This window comes from Lactuca virosa, chromosome 9 (genome assembly GCF_052849685.1).
Source record: "Lactuca virosa cultivar CGN04683 chromosome 9, Lactuca_virosa_CGN04683_v6, whole genome shotgun sequence".
Taxonomy (NCBI): domain Eukaryota; kingdom Viridiplantae; phylum Streptophyta; class Magnoliopsida; order Asterales; family Asteraceae; genus Lactuca; species Lactuca virosa.
Genome location: NC_136434.1, coordinates 216,723,016 through 216,741,599, shown reverse-complemented (window position 1 = coordinate 216,741,599; position 18,584 = coordinate 216,723,016). Strand labels below are relative to the sequence as shown.

At 32.6% G+C, this 18,584-nt stretch overlaps 2 protein-coding genes across 4 annotated transcripts; one reads left to right on the top strand and one right to left on the bottom strand.

Annotated features, from left to right (window-relative positions):
* The first annotated feature begins 3,834 nt into the window (after positions 1-3,834).
* Positions 3,835-5,141, top strand: LOC145137398 (uncharacterized). 3 transcript variants are annotated; one of them, XM_079071524.1, is made up of 3 exons: positions 3,835-4,206; positions 4,613-4,765; positions 4,881-5,141. In XM_079071524.1, the coding sequence occupies exons 1-3, from the start codon at positions 3,922-3,924 to the stop codon at positions 5,016-5,018; spliced, it is 576 nt and encodes a 191-aa protein (XP_078927650.1). In that variant the 5' UTR covers positions 3,835-3,921; the 3' UTR covers positions 5,019-5,141. The 3 variants fall into 3 exon arrangements, with proteins under 3 accessions (XP_078927650.1, XP_078927649.1, XP_078927648.1); XM_079071523.1 differs by having other exon boundaries at positions 3,837-4,206; positions 4,869-5,141; XM_079071522.1 differs by having other exon boundaries at positions 3,837-4,206; positions 4,863-5,141.
* Positions 5,142-5,168: 27 nt separating this feature from the next.
* Positions 5,169-8,257, bottom strand: LOC145137397 (grpE protein homolog 2, mitochondrial-like). Its single transcript, XM_079071521.1, has 5 exons — positions 7,989-8,257; positions 6,979-7,326; positions 5,700-5,870; positions 5,496-5,624; positions 5,169-5,388 (listed from the first exon to the last, which is right to left on the bottom strand). Exons 1-5 carry the CDS (start codon positions 8,127-8,129, stop codon positions 5,320-5,322), a joined length of 858 nt encoding a protein of 285 aa, XP_078927647.1. The 5' UTR covers positions 8,130-8,257; the 3' UTR covers positions 5,169-5,319.
* Between the last annotated feature and the right edge of the window lie 10,327 nt (positions 8,258-18,584).

Sequence of the window (18,584 nt, the reverse complement as noted above, 5' to 3'; positions counted from 1 at the left end):
TATTGTGTTATTGTATGCATAACTGTGGGCCAATCAATTTTACTTATTTTAAGAAAGTGATTAATATATATTATTGAATTAAATGTAATTGAAAAATATCATCTAATTTAATTACAAGGGTATTTTAGTCAATTAATATAGATTTAATAAAGGAAAATTGCATATTTTAAGGGATCATAGATTCTATTAATTTTAAAAATCTGATTTTATGAATTATAACTATTTTAATTCGGACATTCTGACAGAATATGTTTATTTATTTAATTATTTACTCAAAAATAAAAATATTCTTGAACCATAAATAATAAAAATATTCTTGAACCTATTTCTTGATCATGAATTTAAAAACTTCTGGTAGAATAACAAATTTTTGAACAATAAATTGAAGAATAAAATCAAAAAATAAATTATTTCTTATAGAATACAGGTAACAATTGATAAGAATTACATTTATTGTTAAAGAATAAAACTAAAAAAACTTTCAAAACGGGAAAGAAAACATCAAAATCTAACAACGACTAATACATTCTAAAAGAATAATGTGGTCCGTTTCAATTTTGTGGTCCGTTCTTCAAGCATTAACTTCTGTGATTCCAACAGAATAGGAATTCGTGATTCCATTCCAACAGAATTGGAATTCGTGATTCCATTCCAATAGAATTGGAATCTTACCAATATCATCCATTGAATCATCTACATAAACATACTTGATACCTTTTCAGAATTCAACCTTGTCAAGATCCTATACTGTCCACATAAATGAAGTGTTAAATTAGAAGAAAAAAAAACATAAATTGAAATATGAATCAATTCATAAAATGCAGCCAAACACTTTCAAATTGAACATATTAAAATAAAACATCAAATCCATCTATTTCAATATGTCTTTCTAGGAACCCACACAATGGATAGTCTTGCACAGCATTATCATAACATAATAGAATATGATAAAAAGCTTTCAATAATTAAAAAGCATTAAGTAAAATGTAAACAATTACAGTGGTCAAAATAATCACCTTTAAACAATTACTTTCATACTTCATGGGACAAATTGATCTCCACATTGTCTTCTCAATTATCGCTTTGTCTGATATTTAGTTCTCAACTATCGCTTTAATATTATGCAAAAGGAAAATGACTAATTACCAAACAGAGGAGATCTAATTAATCCAAATTATGTATCAAATAATACATTGTGTTCCAATATGTGAGGAATTCCAGTTGAATCTTTCCTGCATTAGTAGTTGGATGAAGTGACGATTAGTATAACATATGCAGTTATGCACAAATGGATTATGGACAAATCAGTTGTCTCAATTACAATGCATACGAGCAGTAAACAATACACAACAGTTTTTAGATTCTGAAAAGGAAACTTACATAGGAGTTCGGAAAACTACGCCAAAGACCTTATTCTCGTCGTCATTTGACATAGACATTATTTCGCAACCGGTCTTCTTATGTTTATACAAAACAGCTGTCGACTTGCATTCCTCAACAAACTACTCAGAGACCTTCTCAAATCCAAGCTTCTAAGCAACATCATCATGAGCGCCAATAGCATCTGCAAACAAGCGGTAAACCCTAAAATTAACATTAATAAGTGAAATTGAGTGATAAGACAACCTAATCCGGTAAATCAGTCGTGAATAAGACAACCTAGTCATACCAGGTGAGAACTGTGGAGATGAAGTTGCGATGGCTTTGGGGGTTACAGGTGAGAAGCGAGAACTGAAATGAAGGCGGGATGGCAAGGCGGTGGAGATTTGGCGGAGGTGGCGGCGAAGAGGAGAACGGCGGTGGATATTGGGGATAAGACGGTGACGATTGGAGGAAAGACGATGGGAAGAACGAGAGAAGGTTCGAATACACGCATGTGAAGTACATGAAGAGATAGACGACCTGCCTTGTCGCCGATTGAAATCGCTCCTCCTATATTCGCACCTCTGATTCGGAGGAGAAAGAGCGAAATCTCTGTTTTGGAGCTAGGGTTAGGGAGGATCGAATGGGATAGAATACAATATTGTTTATTGTTTTAAAAATGGATAAAGGTAGGTCAAAGTAATTACCATAATTATAGGAGTGTATTTGTAGAAATTATTTATCAAATTACTAAATTACCCTTATTTATTTATTTGATTATTTATTTATTTTTTAAATTTTGATTGGCCCACCTTTATGCATACAATAACACAATAATTACTTTAAACACTTGAACCTCTATATATATATATATATATATATATATATATATATATATATATATATATATATATATATATATATATATATATATATATATATTGTACTAGTCCAAAATTGTAAAAAAAATAAAAGTTTTTGACCAATGGTGCTAGTCCAAAAAAATTTGTATCCAAGTAGCAAGTTTTGACAAACTACAATGACTTTTTTTGCAATTTTGTCATTGTTTTTGAAAAAAAAAATGATGGTAGAATGTTTTTTTTTTTTTTTTTTTTTGATATTTTGGATATAAATAAAGACAATGATATAGATGGTTGATGCTATATTTACATTAAATAGTTTATTGTGAATTATTTGCTAGTTTGGACAATGTATTAGTATGTGAAATATTTTTAATTTTTTATTAAACTTTAATGATTCTAATTTAGCTTAGTCGAGTCAGTCGAGTCCAGCCGAACTTGCCGGTATCGAATATTTAACGAGCCGAGTCTGAGATTCAAATTTAGGCTCAAGGCGAGTTTGAGTCGAGCTTCGAGCTCGAGTATTTTAATCGAGTTGAGCTTCAGGGCAATAATCGACTCGACTCGACTCATTTACACCCATAAGTTTACAAGACTTTGAATTCTACATTCATTTCCTTTTAGATCATTATACGTCACACCTTACCATATAAAGTCCCTTAATTGGTTTCTTGTTAACACTTTCAATTCGCATTGCTTACGAGCTGACTTGAATAACAAAGTCAATTAGATTTGAACCACAAATTAGAATGTTTACGAGTTAAGTTGAATAACAAACTCAATTATATTTAAAACACGAATTAGATATTTTGATAGTTCAAAATCAAAATCAAGGTTATATATCAATAATCTATTTAAAGTAGTAATAAACAATTAAACGTCGGTAATTAATTTAGTGATTATGTTATATATCAATAATCTAGAATTGTTTGATATGTCTTTTATTGAGTTTGACCAAGTATTATTTGATATCACAATCAGCAGTTTCTAATTCGGTAATATAGCCTACAATAGGTCTCTTATTAGATCTGATTAATAATTTAGTTTGACTCTATCAAACCTTAACTCAATTAGATTAAATCAATAACAACTATAAAACAACCCCTTAATCACATATCTTGCTACTCGGTTCAAAGTACACTAATGATGTTTTCAGTTACTAGATTTCTTTTTTGATTTTTAAAGACAATTTTTATACTTACCCTTCAATGTTGTGTATCTCTACATGTGAGTGTAATAATGTTTGTGCACCTCTTCTGATATGACATTATATCTTAATGAAAAGAGTATTTATAGCACATCTTTTTTCAAATGATAGTGTTTAAAAGTCTAGCATCCAGACTACTTACTATATAGGTTTTTGCTTACCGATGCTTTAAGTCCCTTTTCTGTATTTTCACCTAGTTTTTGTTAATGCCATACAATATTTGAATTTTCACACATGTGTGTATATAAATTTATAGAAAAATGGAAAAGAAGAAGTATATAATTAAAAGTGTTAAAAAGTAGGGGGTACAAACTGAAAAATTGACCCTTTAACCCACACGTGCCATCCACCCCCAGCTAAACCCCGAAAACCGACATACGGCGTCGTTTTCACCGTAGACATGGCTCCTTGGTCCTCATTGAAGATCGAATACTCAAAGTACTCGACAACAGTTGTACTCTCAGTACCCAGTCCAATCTCTGTCTCTGCTCTATGGAAGGAATCGGCTCGCGTACCGGTCGACCATCTTCCCGGTACGGCTCTGCGCCGGTGTTCACCGGACCGGTGAGAAGGTGGCAAAAGCAGTGGGTCCATGTCTCATCATCGTCTTCTTCCATCACTTACAACCACAGTAACAACAATTCTAGCAACAACAACAACAGCAACGTCTCTACTGTACGAATTCGCCGTTGGACTCCTGTTTCCTCAGCTCCGTCCGGCGAAGAAACGGAGTCTGGAGCAGAAGAAAGACCGCGGCGGAAGCTGCGGTATGCTCCGGTAAGCTCAAGTTCCGCATATTAAGTTTGGGGTTTTTAACGTTCCGTTAGGTTTTATCGAACTGATTGGGGTTTTACTTTTAGATAAGTCACTCTCAGAATTATCTCTGTTTATTCGTTTTACTTCAAATTCATGAGTTACGTTTCGAAATTAAATTACTAAATTAGGAGAAACATTAACTTTGCCTCAATTTTACCCTTTATCGATCTAAATCATCAAAATAAGTAATTACCATCAATTACTCTGTGTTCTTGCTATTTTCAGTACCATAGATTCAAATTCGAACTACCTATTTGCTTTATCGTTATTAATTTTTACAAACATATTATCAGTATTTAGTATCAATCCAGAAAGGTGAACATTTGGTAAAATAAGTGTGTACTAAGTTCAATAATTACTTGTACAGATTGTAGTGTTGGAGAAGAAAAAGGAATCTGAAAGGACTGATAATGATGTTAAAGAAGAAAGCAAGACACATCAACCTATTGCTCAAGAAACATCAGAAACTGATAATGAAAATGAAAGGAACTTTGATGATGTCCTTTCAGCTAAATCTCAGGTAATGAAGCCAAACTAATTTACATTAGCTTTTACTTACTATTTTCAACAACAAACACAGTACAACTTGTTATGTATAATTATCTCATTAACATCAGTCTCAGCCTCAGCCTCAGTCTCAGAATGAGCCATCAACCGAAGACTTGAACCACCAGCCAATGGAAATGGAAGAGCATGATGAAGATCATGATTTAGGTGGTGAGAACAAAGTGGCTGACTGGGTTAAGGCTGCTCAGAGGGGTTTTGCACGCTGAATAACTTAAGAGCTCTATTATGAACATGATTGTGAAGATGTGAAGATGATGAAAGTTGTCATTAAGTGTGTGTACTTTGTAGGATTCATGTAAATTAATCTTTGTTGACTATGTTGTAGATAATCCTTCTCTCTGTGTGACATCTTTAGGTTTAAATCAAATAACCCCCAGTGTGTGTTTGTTCTCAAATATAAGTTTCAACAGCCTTTAATGCATATCCATATTTTATTACATCCGATACAAAAAATGAAGTAAATCAAAAGGTTCAAAAGATATAATTAATATCAAGGTCAAACATGTTCTAGTCAACTTTTATGGTGACACCAACTTCAGCAGGTCGTATGATACGATCATGCAACGTGTATCCCGCCTACAAAAATCAAAACAATTTAGGTTAAACTTTATTGATAATAAAAATTAAAACGTTATTTTTTTTATTAAATTTGTTTTGGTGGTAGGATTTCAATCATCGCATACTTTGAGCACAACTGCAACAGTATCAGGGGCCTTGGTAGGATCGGGTACTTGGAACACTGCATTATGTCTATTTGGATCAAACTCTTCGTTTGTTGGATCATATTTCTCCACTCCAAACTTCTTGAAAACCTAAAGAAAAAGAGAAAAACAAATTTCATCAATCAAATGTTGTTTAATGAAAGTAGATTTGAAAGATTATGTTACCTCTGATAGCTGTTTTTCGGTCATTTCGACACCTTCTAGAAGTGTTTTCAGAAGTGGAACAGCTCCTCCAGCAGTGTCTCCAGATGTATCAAGCTTTGCAAAACTCTCTTTTACAACTGATGATGCTCTATCTAGATTGTCTGCAACATCTAGTAAACTTTTTGCAAAATTCTGCACCATAGAATATCCAGTAAAACCAACATTAATAGCTTGCAAAAATTACCTAACCAAAAGTTTAAAGGTTTGGGCCGACATTTTCTACCTCTTTAGTCAAATGGATTGGGTTAGAGTTGATTTTTTTTTTTTTAACTATAGCTCAACCCGTTTAAATACATATAATATGTGGACAATTACTTGGAGGGTTAATAATAATATCATAAAAGACCTATATATTTTGAGTGTTTCCCGGATTGAACCTCAACAATTTTTTTTTTTCTAAAAATGACATTTCATTTTTCCATTTTGTTAATTTGTCCCTTTTAGCAAGTTTAAGTGTAATATTTTGGTTTTAGACTTTATTTTACCGGATAAACAATCAGCTTTTTTTTCAAAAAAACCCTCAGATTTTTTCTATTTTTACAAAAAACCTCACATTAGACAACTTTTTCAGGGGTTAATCTCATAAAAGCCCTTCTATTTTGTGTTTTTCCGAATTAAACCTCAACTATATTTTTCGTCTGAAAAAAACCTTATATATTTTCATTTTTTCCGAAAAAACCCTCAACTTTGTCTTTTTTTCAATAAAAAACCCTCAACCTTCTAACTACTTCGAAACAAACCCTCAACTTTTTTAGTTTTTCTCGAAAAAACCTCACATTTTACAATTTTTTATGGAAAAAAAATTACTAAAAGGGTAAAATTAGAAAAAATACAAGTTCTTTCGGAAAAAACACAAAATACAAGGTCATTTATGTGATTAACCCTTTTTTCAGAGAAAAAAAGTTGAGGGTTTATTCGAAAAAAGAAAAAAAGTAAAAATCTAAGGGTTTTTTCAGGAAAAAAAAGTTGAGGGCTTTTCCGGAAAATTACTGGTAAACCTACTAAAAGGACTGAATCAGAATAAATGAAAAAAATGCAAGGTCTTCTTTGGGTAAAAAACAAAGTTGAGGTTTAATCCAAAAAAAAACAAAATATAGTCTAAACTTTGAAGTTATCATGTTATATGGACAACAAAATTTTTGAATGGCTAATTGTTTAGTAATGTGATCATGGTTTTTAGGGTTTATTTATTTTTGTTTCCATTGCTATATTATGTGATTAGATTGCATTAAACCCTAACCTGAATTGCAAACTTTTTTGAGTTTTCAGCCTCTCTTTTTGTCCTTGCCATAACGTTTTCCATATCTGCATAGCTTCGAAGAAGTTTATCTTCCAAACTTTTAATCTCTTCTTGCTTTGTCTTTAAGAGTTCTTCCTTCTCAGTTACAAGTCCAATCAAATCCTCCATTGTCAAATCATCAGAACCTTCTTTTTGACCCAAATTTTCATCATTTGTATTTTCTTTTCCATTTTCAGAAGTTCCCTTTTCATTGGGTTGTGTAGATGCAGATGATGAGAACCCAAATCTTTGGAAGGCTGATGAACTAAGAACAGAATTATGTATTCGAGATATTTGACCTGTTATCACCTGCAACAATTAAACCAACAATCACAAAAGTTTTTTAAGATTTTAAAAAAGTTACACAAAAGGGTAGGCAAAAGTTTCAAAAGTTACCAAAACACAAAAATAGAAATACAACAATATCAATACACCTTGGTGTAAAAAGGTCAAGTTGTTAATTAGAATATATAAAAGAGTAAGCGAATTACACTATCATCCATTGTTATAATTATAAGTTTCAGCAGCCTCTGTCCTGTGAAGAGGCTGATGATAAAGCATGCATTTTCATGCCCAAGTTCAAATATGAAACAGAAATCGATGCAATTTTAACAGACATAAGAAACGATAAACCCTAACATTACAACGCTAAAAGCTAAAGCTGGCTGACTAGACTTTATCGATCTCTATTCATCGTCATTTTATTAGTTTGAACCTATGTGCAAAAGCATATGTTTCTAAGCATAAATTTTGGCAAATTCGTGCTAGGATTCAGAAACTACAATAAGCATATCAAAATCCTTATTTCAAATGAAAATCCATAAAACTTGGTAATACAGCCCCTAAAAGTCCTCGCACACAACGCACAGCCCCTTAAACCCTGATAAAAACCCTAGCTGATGTAAAACGTAACAGTAAAAACAAATGAATACATATATACTTGGAAATGATTTCAAGTTGTAGATGATTACCTTGTTCTGTGAGCCAGAAAAATGGTTTCCGATTATTGGAATCGTGTAACGATTATCAGGTCGGCCGTGGAGGATCGAAGAAATTTGGTACCGTGTAACGACGGTTCTTGCAATCCGGGAGGTAATTCTACCGACCACCATATTTCAAATAGAGAACAAGGAGATATGGTTTTTGATTTGTGAGAAATTTTTGTGAAAGAATGATAGGGGTTTTAGGGTTCTTGTGCTTGGGAAGAAAGAAAGGAGAAGGGGAAAAATAGAAAAGGCGGGCAAAGATCTTTTTTTATACCAAATATTATCTACACAAAAGCTTTCCATTCTATAAAAAAACTAGTTTAGATTAACAAAATTAAATAAAGGCAAATCACAAAAATACCTAATAAATACAGGATAGGAGATATTAAAAAAAATGATCATATGTTTGGTGGGATATTGAGCAAACTAATAATTAGGAACTAAATTGTTGATAAAAATGAATGATGAACCATTTGTATATTTCGGATATTTCTATGTTCTTCTAAAACGAAATTACTTATGCACAATGTGCATAGTAGTTGCCATCAACGAAAACCAACATACTATTCCCCTATCATACGATTTGCACATGATACAAAGTTCGAAATTGTGGTCCTAATATGGTTGATTACATCCACATTGTCGTTAGTCATGCCTTCCCATATTCATATCATGGCTATTGTTGTTGGAATTTGTTTATGACATTAGAATCTAGGGCTAAAAAAATTGAGGAGTAGAAGTTTTGTTCTCGCAACCATGTTCTGTGTATGCAATGTCTAATATCGAAGAAAATTTAGCTAGGCGTCAACATGTAATTTTGACACATCGTGATAGGCGAGACAATATTGGTCATGATAAATAGGCAAGAACGTGTTTCTGTAACATTTGTTTTAATATAATGACACTTAATATTCCTAATATATGTTGGGTTTTTATTCAAAAACTTGTTTAAAAAACATAATAGTTGGCAACGGAAGACTTGATCATTTTTTAATAACATAAACAAGTTAAACCCATCAAGGATCATCTTGCAAAGCTTGGAAAGAAAACAAACACAACCAAAGAAAAAGAAAAAGAAAAAAGAACAACATTTATAGTTCTTTGGATCTTTTTGGGAGACTTGGAAGTTGATGAAGAATGATGAAATCAAGAGACACCAACAAGAAACCAACTTGATGTAGATGCTAGTCTAAAACTCTTAGCTCTTAAGCTTGAAGCAAATACCCAAGTATTTGATTCAAGAGAGCATAAGCAAGTGTTCTTTTTTAAGTGATGAACAAAAGTAAGAGAGTAAGCATGCACAAATGCATCTTAAGTTTTTGTCTAGCTAAATGAAAGAGTTCCAAGCCCTTTTTTAAAAGCTAGTTCTTTACTCGTAAGGTCTTTTGCCATTTAGATAACTCATACCACTTTATAGTATTTTAATTCTAGCAAAATGAAAGAGTTCCAAGCCCTTTTTTAAAAGCTAGTTCTTTACTCGTAAGGTCTTTTGCCATTTAGATAACTCATACCACTTTATAGTTTTTGAATCTCATGCTTTCAAGACATGTTCTCTAGATTAAAATAAGTTATAAGCCATGTTTCCTTCTTTTGCATAAAATAATCAAAAGTGCATAACTAGTCTAACTAGTTATAGGTTTTATAAAAGAAAGTCAAAGTTTTATAAATTTTATAAATTGATTTATAAAATATAAATTTTAACTTTTTGATAAAAGACAAAAGGATTTATCTAGTCCAAAATGTTGTCCATGACTTATTAACTCATGTCATATGAATTATCTAATGTTACCTGCTAACGAAAATTTTTATTTCCTGGAAATAAATAATTTCCAATTTAATTATAAGAGTTTATTGAATATTTATTAAAATCAATTTCTAATAAATAATCAATTGTATCAAGTTGTTGTTAGTGTGACACATTAGTATCATATGTTACTTAGCAATTTCACTTTAATATGATTCTTGAGCATACAAGATCTTTCAGTATCATGTACATGATATTTATAGATGAACATGATCTATTAATAACGACACTCATTGAGGTTATCCATGGCTATGTACATGATATTCTCAATGCAGTAATGGAGGAGGTATATGTGACATCCCCATTTTCACGGTCAGAAAAGACCGATTTGTTTATGCTATTTTGAAAATCAGAGTAACCTTTTAAAGAAAAGTTTTGCGGAATTTGTTCCCAGAAAAACATGATAAATACGTTATCAAGCATTTCCGAAGAAATGTATTTTATTCATTTTTAAAACATTGGGATGTCATTGTCAATACAGAAACATAAGCATAAACAGTACTTACATTCATTATCACTAGTGATTTACATCTCCTTAATCTCTCAGTGTAATGTAACTTCATATCGACACCTGTGCTACAAATAAACTGAGTGGGTCATGTTGGGAAACCTGTTGAGTACATAGGGTTTTCAACCCACAATAATAAAGTTATTATGTTTAATCATCAAACAATAAACCCAATTACCCATCCCCATTATCTTCTTTATTCTTAAGTATCTTCCCTAAGAATCATCTATTCATCATTATTTATTCCTAAGGAATAGGCATGAAGTCCATCGTTGCCAATGACACAGCTGTTAATATTATCTATTAAGCACAGCTGCCAATATTATCATTTAGGCGCAGCTGCCAGAATTGTGACATTCTTTATTAGGCGCAGCTGCCAAGGTTATGATATTCTCTATTAGGCGCAGCTGCCGATGCTATCCTTAGAGCACAGCTGCTAGGATGTTTAGAGTACATTGTAGATCAAAAACATCTACAGGTTGTGGCGCAGCTGCCAATGCTCATCTATAGGGTACTAGGTCCATTGCTTGCAATGTTCACCTATAGGGCACTACGTCCATACTGCCAATGTTCCTCTATATCAGCTTTCATCCCTCATCGTTCATCTACCCATGTCTTACCCAACATATTTTGTAGATATAAAATACATATACAATTTAAATTATTTAAAACATGTATAAAATCGTTCATCCAGCAAAGATAGCAAGTATACAGATAATATGCACACATAACACGTAATTTATATAAAATACTTCATATATATGTGTAAGATGAAAGTAACTATGCACTCACTTGTTAAAGTCATGATTCCAAACTCGGACAGCGCTTCTCTTCTTAACAATATATTTTCATTCGACGAAACCTAATATTATTACCACTAGATTTTAGTCTAATATTTACCATGACTAATTATTAGTCTTAGCATTATTATTATTATTATTATTATTATTATTATTATTATTATTATATAAGCGTTTAAACACTATTTTCCAACCACTATGTACAGACAGAGGCCAGACATAAACACCGGAAGGCAGGACCATTTTGGCATATAGCACTTCTGAAATCCAGCAACCCTATGCGTCCCTTTAAACCAGATTCCCCGTACCGCGAGTAGTTAAAAAGAAATTATAACGACACTTATATAAGTCATAATAATAGCCCAAATATTTATTATAAGTTCATAATAACAATACTAATTTTAAATATAAGTTATATTAAAATAGAGTAAACATAACTAAAACTACTAAGAACTTCGTCGCTAAATCTTTCTAAGAAAGATTCTTGCAGCGCTTCAGTGCTCACCTTAATATACTAAAACTACTAAAAGAGAAGTCGGATCACGAAGGACCGAAATGCTCGGGGGATAAGAAGAGAAAGACTCTTAAATCAAGAGAATGGTGCAAGAAATATGAGAGTCTAGAGGCTCTTATTTATAGTAATTGAATTTTCAAAAACCACCATCTATATTTACTTAAATGATTAAACACCCCTTTATAATACTATTTTAAATAGATTTAATGATATTTGTACTAAACTAATGTCGAAAGTACTCAACATTAGTCTTATAACGACCGCATCGTCGATACATTTCTAATGATATATACATATGTATATATATGTAGACGTATATATGATTTACGCTTTATTTTAATACGTAAATGTGCTATTAAAAATTATAACTCGTTCATACGAACTCCATTTTTGACGTTCTTTATATCCACGTGTTGGTGTTTATGAGTACTACAACTTTCATCTAGACGCCGTCAGCTAATTCTCATTACATCTTAGATTTACAAATCGGTATCGAATTTACCGCGCTTGAAGAGTAGGGACTAAGTTTCGTCCATAACTTTCGCATACGAGCTCAGTTCTCGACTGTCTTTTTATCGTTGAGCTCCTATTAATGAGATTTTAAATTCTCGTTTAGACTGTTTTGGTTAAAAATCGACCGATCTAAAATTTGAATTTCGGGTTGTACACTGCTATGCTAAATCTTAGAAAAATCATAACTTCCTCATACGAAGTCAGATTTGGACGTTCTTTTTATGCACACTCTCGGTTTAACATATATTATGAATTTCATTTAGATCTCTAAGGCTAGAAAGTATTTTATCGTAAATTCACTTTTTACGATTCCCGGTGTCGTGCCGGTTTTGCTGTAAAACTTCGACGAGTCATAACTTCTCTGTTATAACTCGGATTTCAGCGTTCTTTATATGTACGGAACCCTTGTGACATATACTATAACTTGGTCAAGATTATTTATTCTAAATAATCTTATATCAAAAAAAGTTATTTTTGACGCTTATTGTCTCTAAATTGACTAACCTGAATCTGTGGGTGTTACAGTATATATATATATATATATATATATATATATATATATATATATATATATATATATATATATATATATATATATATATACTTTTTAGTATTACATGAAAAACAAATGTTGATATTTTTGTAGGGGGTTTCATGATGAACTCATCCCTTACATACAAATGGTGCTTGGAAAGAGGATGTGTCAGTGTGTCTCTTAGCATGTACGCCCCATCTCCAACTTCAACTTTGAAGTAAAAGATGGCAGGAACAATGGTTTTGTCAATATACAAGACCATTCTTATACAAGTGGTAAATAGAGAAAGCTATGGTATACATTATAGTTACACTAAAATGATAGTGTGATCATTAGGCTTTATGGATTGTGACCATTTAGTTCCTATTTATTTCACGATTGTAGTGTATTGAGCTTCATATTTAACGAAAATGATGCATCCTCTACTGACTCCATATGAATAGGAAAAAACCCAATGAAATGATGGTCGTGCTACCCTCTCTAATAGACCAATGTTTGTTCACCCGTTCAGTTAATGTCTATGTAATCGAATATTTTAATTTGGAATTAACCTTTTCAAGAATATTGTTCCATCCCTTTTATACAATTGAGTTTAATGTTTTATGTTATTGAAAATTATGTTTATGTTATTGAATATTATGTTTATGGTATTGTACTTTAAAGATCACACTAATCATTTTTATAATATATAAACAATATAAATAAATATGGAAACCATTACAAAGATAGCTAACGAAATTGTATATTCCAAAATATGACATATGTACATTCCGAACTGGGGAATTGTAAATTTCATATTGGAGTGACTATACATAAAGTGCTCCAGAATATTGTCATAAAATTGTCTGGATTGTAACCATAACTTTATGAATTCACATAACAGTATTTACGCTCCATCTGCCACCTTGTTTGAGTATCATATAAAGATCCTAACAATCTTTTATTCTTACCAAAGTTAAACTGATTAATTTATTATAATATCCCTTAACTTTCATAAAAAAATTAGTTCTTATTAAGATGCTGTTTGACATCATGAAAAGGAAGATTGTTATATTTGTCATGATCTTCATTTCCTAATGCCGGCCCAACTTATCGTAATGAACCAATACCATCTAAGATGTTTGATTATATATTCAAATTGATGACGGTTATTAAAGAAGAAGACCGAATGCACTTAGAAAAAGAGTCAGATACTTGATGAGCATGCAAAGGTTTTCTTATCAAAGCTTAATTTTTTTGGAATGGGGAACAGATACTAAAAGAAAACTTAAAGTAGCAAAAAAATGTATTGGTGGTGCTGATGCAGAGATTGAAAAGCTTATAACATAACGAACAGTCTTGAATATGTTATTAGAATTAGAGAAAAATTTGTTGATGATGAAAAACAATGTATACATTACAATTCCCGATGTATTGCAACAAGTTAGGTTTCTGATTAATTTAATGAAAGTGTAATGGGTTTATAAGATTCTTCTATCGTTTTTCTATCATTATGGTATAATTAAAAGAAATGGGAAGTATTGACATTCATGAAAATCATAAGAAGTTACGTATTATTGTTCCAAATCACATTATATATATTTTCTTATATGTTATATAAACATGTACTTGGGACTTGCATAAGTTCAAACCAAACAGTCTCCATGTGAACTTTAACAAATTCCATGCAGCTTTTAATTATTGTCATGGTTCTACATGTCGCCGCAACTGGCTCCCAAAGTGTTGCACTCAGCACACGAGCATCTTCGATTATTTGCATTGAGTTAGAGTAACTTTTATATATAATAATACATTCTCATCAAGACCATTCATATATTATGAAGTGTATGTGTTTAAAATCAATGATGAATTTTAACGCATTGGTGTTGTTGGTTCTATATGCTCGATGATAATTATAAAATTACATTGTCAATAATATATGATCATATATGGTAACACAAATAACAAGTAGACAACTGAATATTTATAAGAACTTTATTATTAGTAGATGTTAGGGGCAGGATCTCAGAACCATATTCAGGATCCTTGATGTTAACGAAGCCTCAAAATTCTTAAACATATCTCAGGATCCTGATCATTATCGTTATTATTTCCTAACACTTTTAACAAATATATTTCTATTTCTTTTTCTCACATGTACATAATTAGTCAACATGATACTCATTCTCGACAAGGAAGTACTTCAATCAGACACGAGACCCAGGAATACCAAGTCAAACCAACGTGTTTATTTTTATTCAAGAGGATCCCGGGAATATCAGACTTATTGTTGCTTAGTCTAGACTATAAATACACCTGTAATATCCACACTACAGACACAATTAGCTTTACTACTACATATGTATTCATATTACCATCACCATTTCTATAATCTTGCATTCAAGTCAATAAAAACAACAAGGTAGGTGATCATTATCACCTCCCAAGGTTTTATGTCGGAGATCCTATAAAGGATCAAGGGCTTTCCTTGTAACTCACTTGTCTCACTTTGATCATTATTCGACACTTGCATTATCTTAAACACCATAGCCTCTCATACAATTTGGTTGAATAATACTTGATCAATTTTTTACCAAAACAATTTGGCGCCATCTGTGGGATTGTGGTTTTCATAATCGTTCAGAAATCATATGTACCCAACCAACCTTATCCTCTTCCTCTATTCCTCCTATTTCCTCTAAAAACCTTGCACCATCTCCAAGCGGAGCTCCTAAAAAGACTTTTGATGCACCGAAGAAAAACACCTCTCTGGTCACTACCCAAGGATTTCAGGACCCTCTTGTAGTGATCTCCAACAACAAGCTCTTCGCTATCATGAAGAGATTGGAACAACAAGTTACTCAGCAGCAGGAAGACAATAGGACGATGCTCAAGGAAATGAAGAGAATGAGAGCGGAGATCCATAAACCTCAATAAGCAGCACCCTTGATCTTGGAATGCAAGATCCTAAACTTTGACAATGCAGGGTCCTCAGGAAACCACCGAGAGATAAGATCCTCAACACTAACACCTGTTCCCACTCTGGGTGCAACTCCAAACGAGAGAGCCCATGTGATCCAGGATCCCGACGAAGTCTTCATCACTCCTAATAACAAGGATCCTGGTAACTTCGTGAATAATAATACTTTTAATACTAACTCTATGGACCTTGATATGGGAATGAGCCCGGTCATGGCCAAGGAACTTCAGCTGTTAAGGCAGATGATCTCAAGTGTGCCCGGAGTGGTCCAATCTATACCAGAGGTATCCCCCACGAGCCACAATCTCAAGATGTTCTCCTGCAATAGCTGATACTAAAGTCCCAGAGCGCTCGTAATGTCCCAAAAATCATGGATAAAAATTTTCATTTTAATTTAGTTGAAAACCCGCAAGTATTCATAACATTACCAAACAAAATTGTCAAATGAGAGTAATCATCAGAGTACAAATCCAAATCATTAAGAAATTGTGGAACATGGGTGAATGCACTGTGATCATGTCGAGCCCTTCCCTATTGTACCAGAAGTACCTGAAACCATAAACATAATTGTAAGTACAAAGCTCAGTGAACTTCCCCAAAATACCACATACAATGAACATATACATATAACAGTACGTGGTTGTGTCAGGTTCGTATCAACCCCATATGAAATCATGTAGTTGTGTTGGGTCCGTATCAACCCCCGGGTCCGTATCAACACATATAACAACATGTAGCTGTGTTGGGTCTGTATCAACCCCCAAGTCCGCAGTGACTCCGAGACCAGTTTGGATATATATATATATATATATATATATATATATATATATACATATATATATATATATATATATATATATATATATATATATATATATATATCATTCTATCATATCAACATAATCACATACATCTAACACAAATCAATCATTAGGCCGGTATTGGTGCGTTCGACCCACTAGTGTGATAAAAAGACTCACCTCCAAAAGAAGATAACAGAACTGCACACTTGAGCTGTTACTAACATGGCACCTCACATTAATTATACCCCTAAAATAACCCTAGTTAATAATCCGGGTTTTTAACCCATAATAACTGGTCCGATCGTCGTCGGTCTACATAAATCTTCTACATACGGACTCCGTTTTCGACTGTCTTTTTATCGTTAAACTCCTATTAATGCGATATTCAATTCTCATTTTGATGATTCTGGCTAAAAATTGACCGATCTAATATTTGATTTATGAGTTGTACAATGCTACGCTAAAACTTCGAAAAATCATAACTTTCTCTTATGAAGTCAGATTTGGACGTTCTCTAAATGCACTATCTTGGTTTAACTAATATTATGAGTTTAGTTTAGATTACTAAGGCTAAAAAGTAATTTATCAAAAATTCACTTTTTATGTTACGTAGACCTGTGCCGGTTTAATCACAAAACTTCAACGGGTCATAACTTCTTCGTTATAAGTCGGATTTCAGCGTTCTTTATATGTATGAAATCCTTGTGACATATAATATAAATTTGGTTAAGATTATTTATCCTAACTTCACCGGCTATCTGACACCACAGGGCTTCGCCAACGTGTCACAACTAGCATTTTATCTAGGAAATTCTATTCTCGTGTAATCATTCAACTATTGTAAAACATATATTCTGAGTAAATATCACTCAGTGCTCATTTAAATTCGCCTTTCATGTTCATCAAAGAGTCTGAAAACCCTAAGAATCCCGGTTTGATTCCATATTAGACTAAGATTTCCTTATTGGGCCTAATGGACCAATAAGCATCCAATTCCACTATTATGGGCTTGGAAACCCTATTTGGAATCTAAATGGACCCAATTCACAAATCTATAACATTTTGGACCATTTGGGCCTAGAATGATTCATTCTAACCCTAATGGGCTTTATTGGTCCAAAGCTAATCCGATTAATCTTAGTGAGCCATAAACCCATTCTTTTATTTTATTTGGGCCGTAAGTGTTTCCAAGGGACCAATGGGCCAAAAATTTTATGATTAGGTTCCAAAAATCCTAACTAAAGTTTATTGGGCTCAAACTATTCCATTCCTACCTTCTTGGCCCAAACTCTCGGCCCAACACCATTTAACAAAAAAAATGAAATGGGAGGGGGGTTGACTTTGGAGGTGCCACCTCCATATTATTCACCATGTAACAAGGCATGGTCTCTCATACTTCCATGCAAAGTCATCTCATCTTTTTCTCCCCTCTCTTCTTGATATCTCGGCCAAGAGATAAACACACACACACACATACACTCTTCCAAACACTCTCCAAACACTCTCAAAGAATCTCCTCCTTTCTCCAAGATCTCGAAAACTTGCTAGAGCTCTAAGGATCTTCATCAAGTCTTTCCAATCTTTGGTAAGTTATTGTCAAACACAAGTATCTTCTTTCATCTTAACATGAAAAACTCCTTCTTACATACCTTAATTCCATGATCACACCTTAGAAACTTCTTAAGCTCGAAATCTACTTCAAGGTGTTGCTAGGACCAAAAATCTTTTCATCTCATCTTCAAAACCGAAACATCAAAGAAAAGGTGAGTTCATACCCCCTTGTTTTCGGTTTTCATATGATTTTTGGGGGAGAATACAAGTAAAATGTGTAGATCTATGTGTTATATGCATGTCTTGTGTGATTTCTTAGTTTATTTTGTTAAAATGTGTTAGATCTAAACAAATCTCGACATTCTAGGTGACATTAAGTAAAGATCCATGAACTAAGACACTATATACATCATACTATCAAGCCAAAAGTGATTATATGTTTAAGATATAAAAGTTAAGACAAAAACCTTGGTAAGGGTCAAAATTGTCAAGAAAACAAAAGATAAGGGCAAAAAGTGACATTTATGTTTTTATAGGGACCAAACAGGTCCTACTTGTATGAAAAGGTATTTTTATGTTAAACATACTTTCCAA

What these genes read in the sequence shown, in the direction of transcription:
- LOC145137397 (XM_079071521.1), bottom strand. Translation starts at nt 8,129, where the DNA reads ATGGTGGTCGGTAGAATTACCTCCCGGATTGCAAGAACCGTCGTTACA. An exon ending in TTTCTGGCTCACAGAACAAG is followed by an intron (nt 7,327 to 7,988) that starts GTAATCATCTAC and finishes TAATTGTTGCAG; the next exon opens with GTGATAACAGGTCAAATATC. An exon ending in CCGAAAAACAGCTATCAGAG is followed by an intron (nt 5,625 to 5,699) that starts GTAACATAATCT and finishes CTTTTTCTTTAG; the next exon opens with GTTTTCAAGAAGTTTGGAGT.
- LOC145137398 (XM_079071522.1), top strand. Translation starts at nt 3,922, where the DNA reads ATGGAAGGAATCGGCTCGCGTACCGGTCGACCATCTTCCCGGTACGGC. An exon ending in GGAAGCTGCGGTATGCTCCG is followed by an intron (nt 4,207 to 4,612) that starts GTAAGCTCAAGT and finishes TTACTTGTACAG; the next exon opens with ATTGTAGTGTTGGAGAAGAA. An exon ending in TCCTTTCAGCTAAATCTCAG is followed by an intron (nt 4,766 to 4,862) that starts GTAATGAAGCCA and finishes CATTAACATCAG; the next exon opens with TCTCAGCCTCAGCCTCAGTC.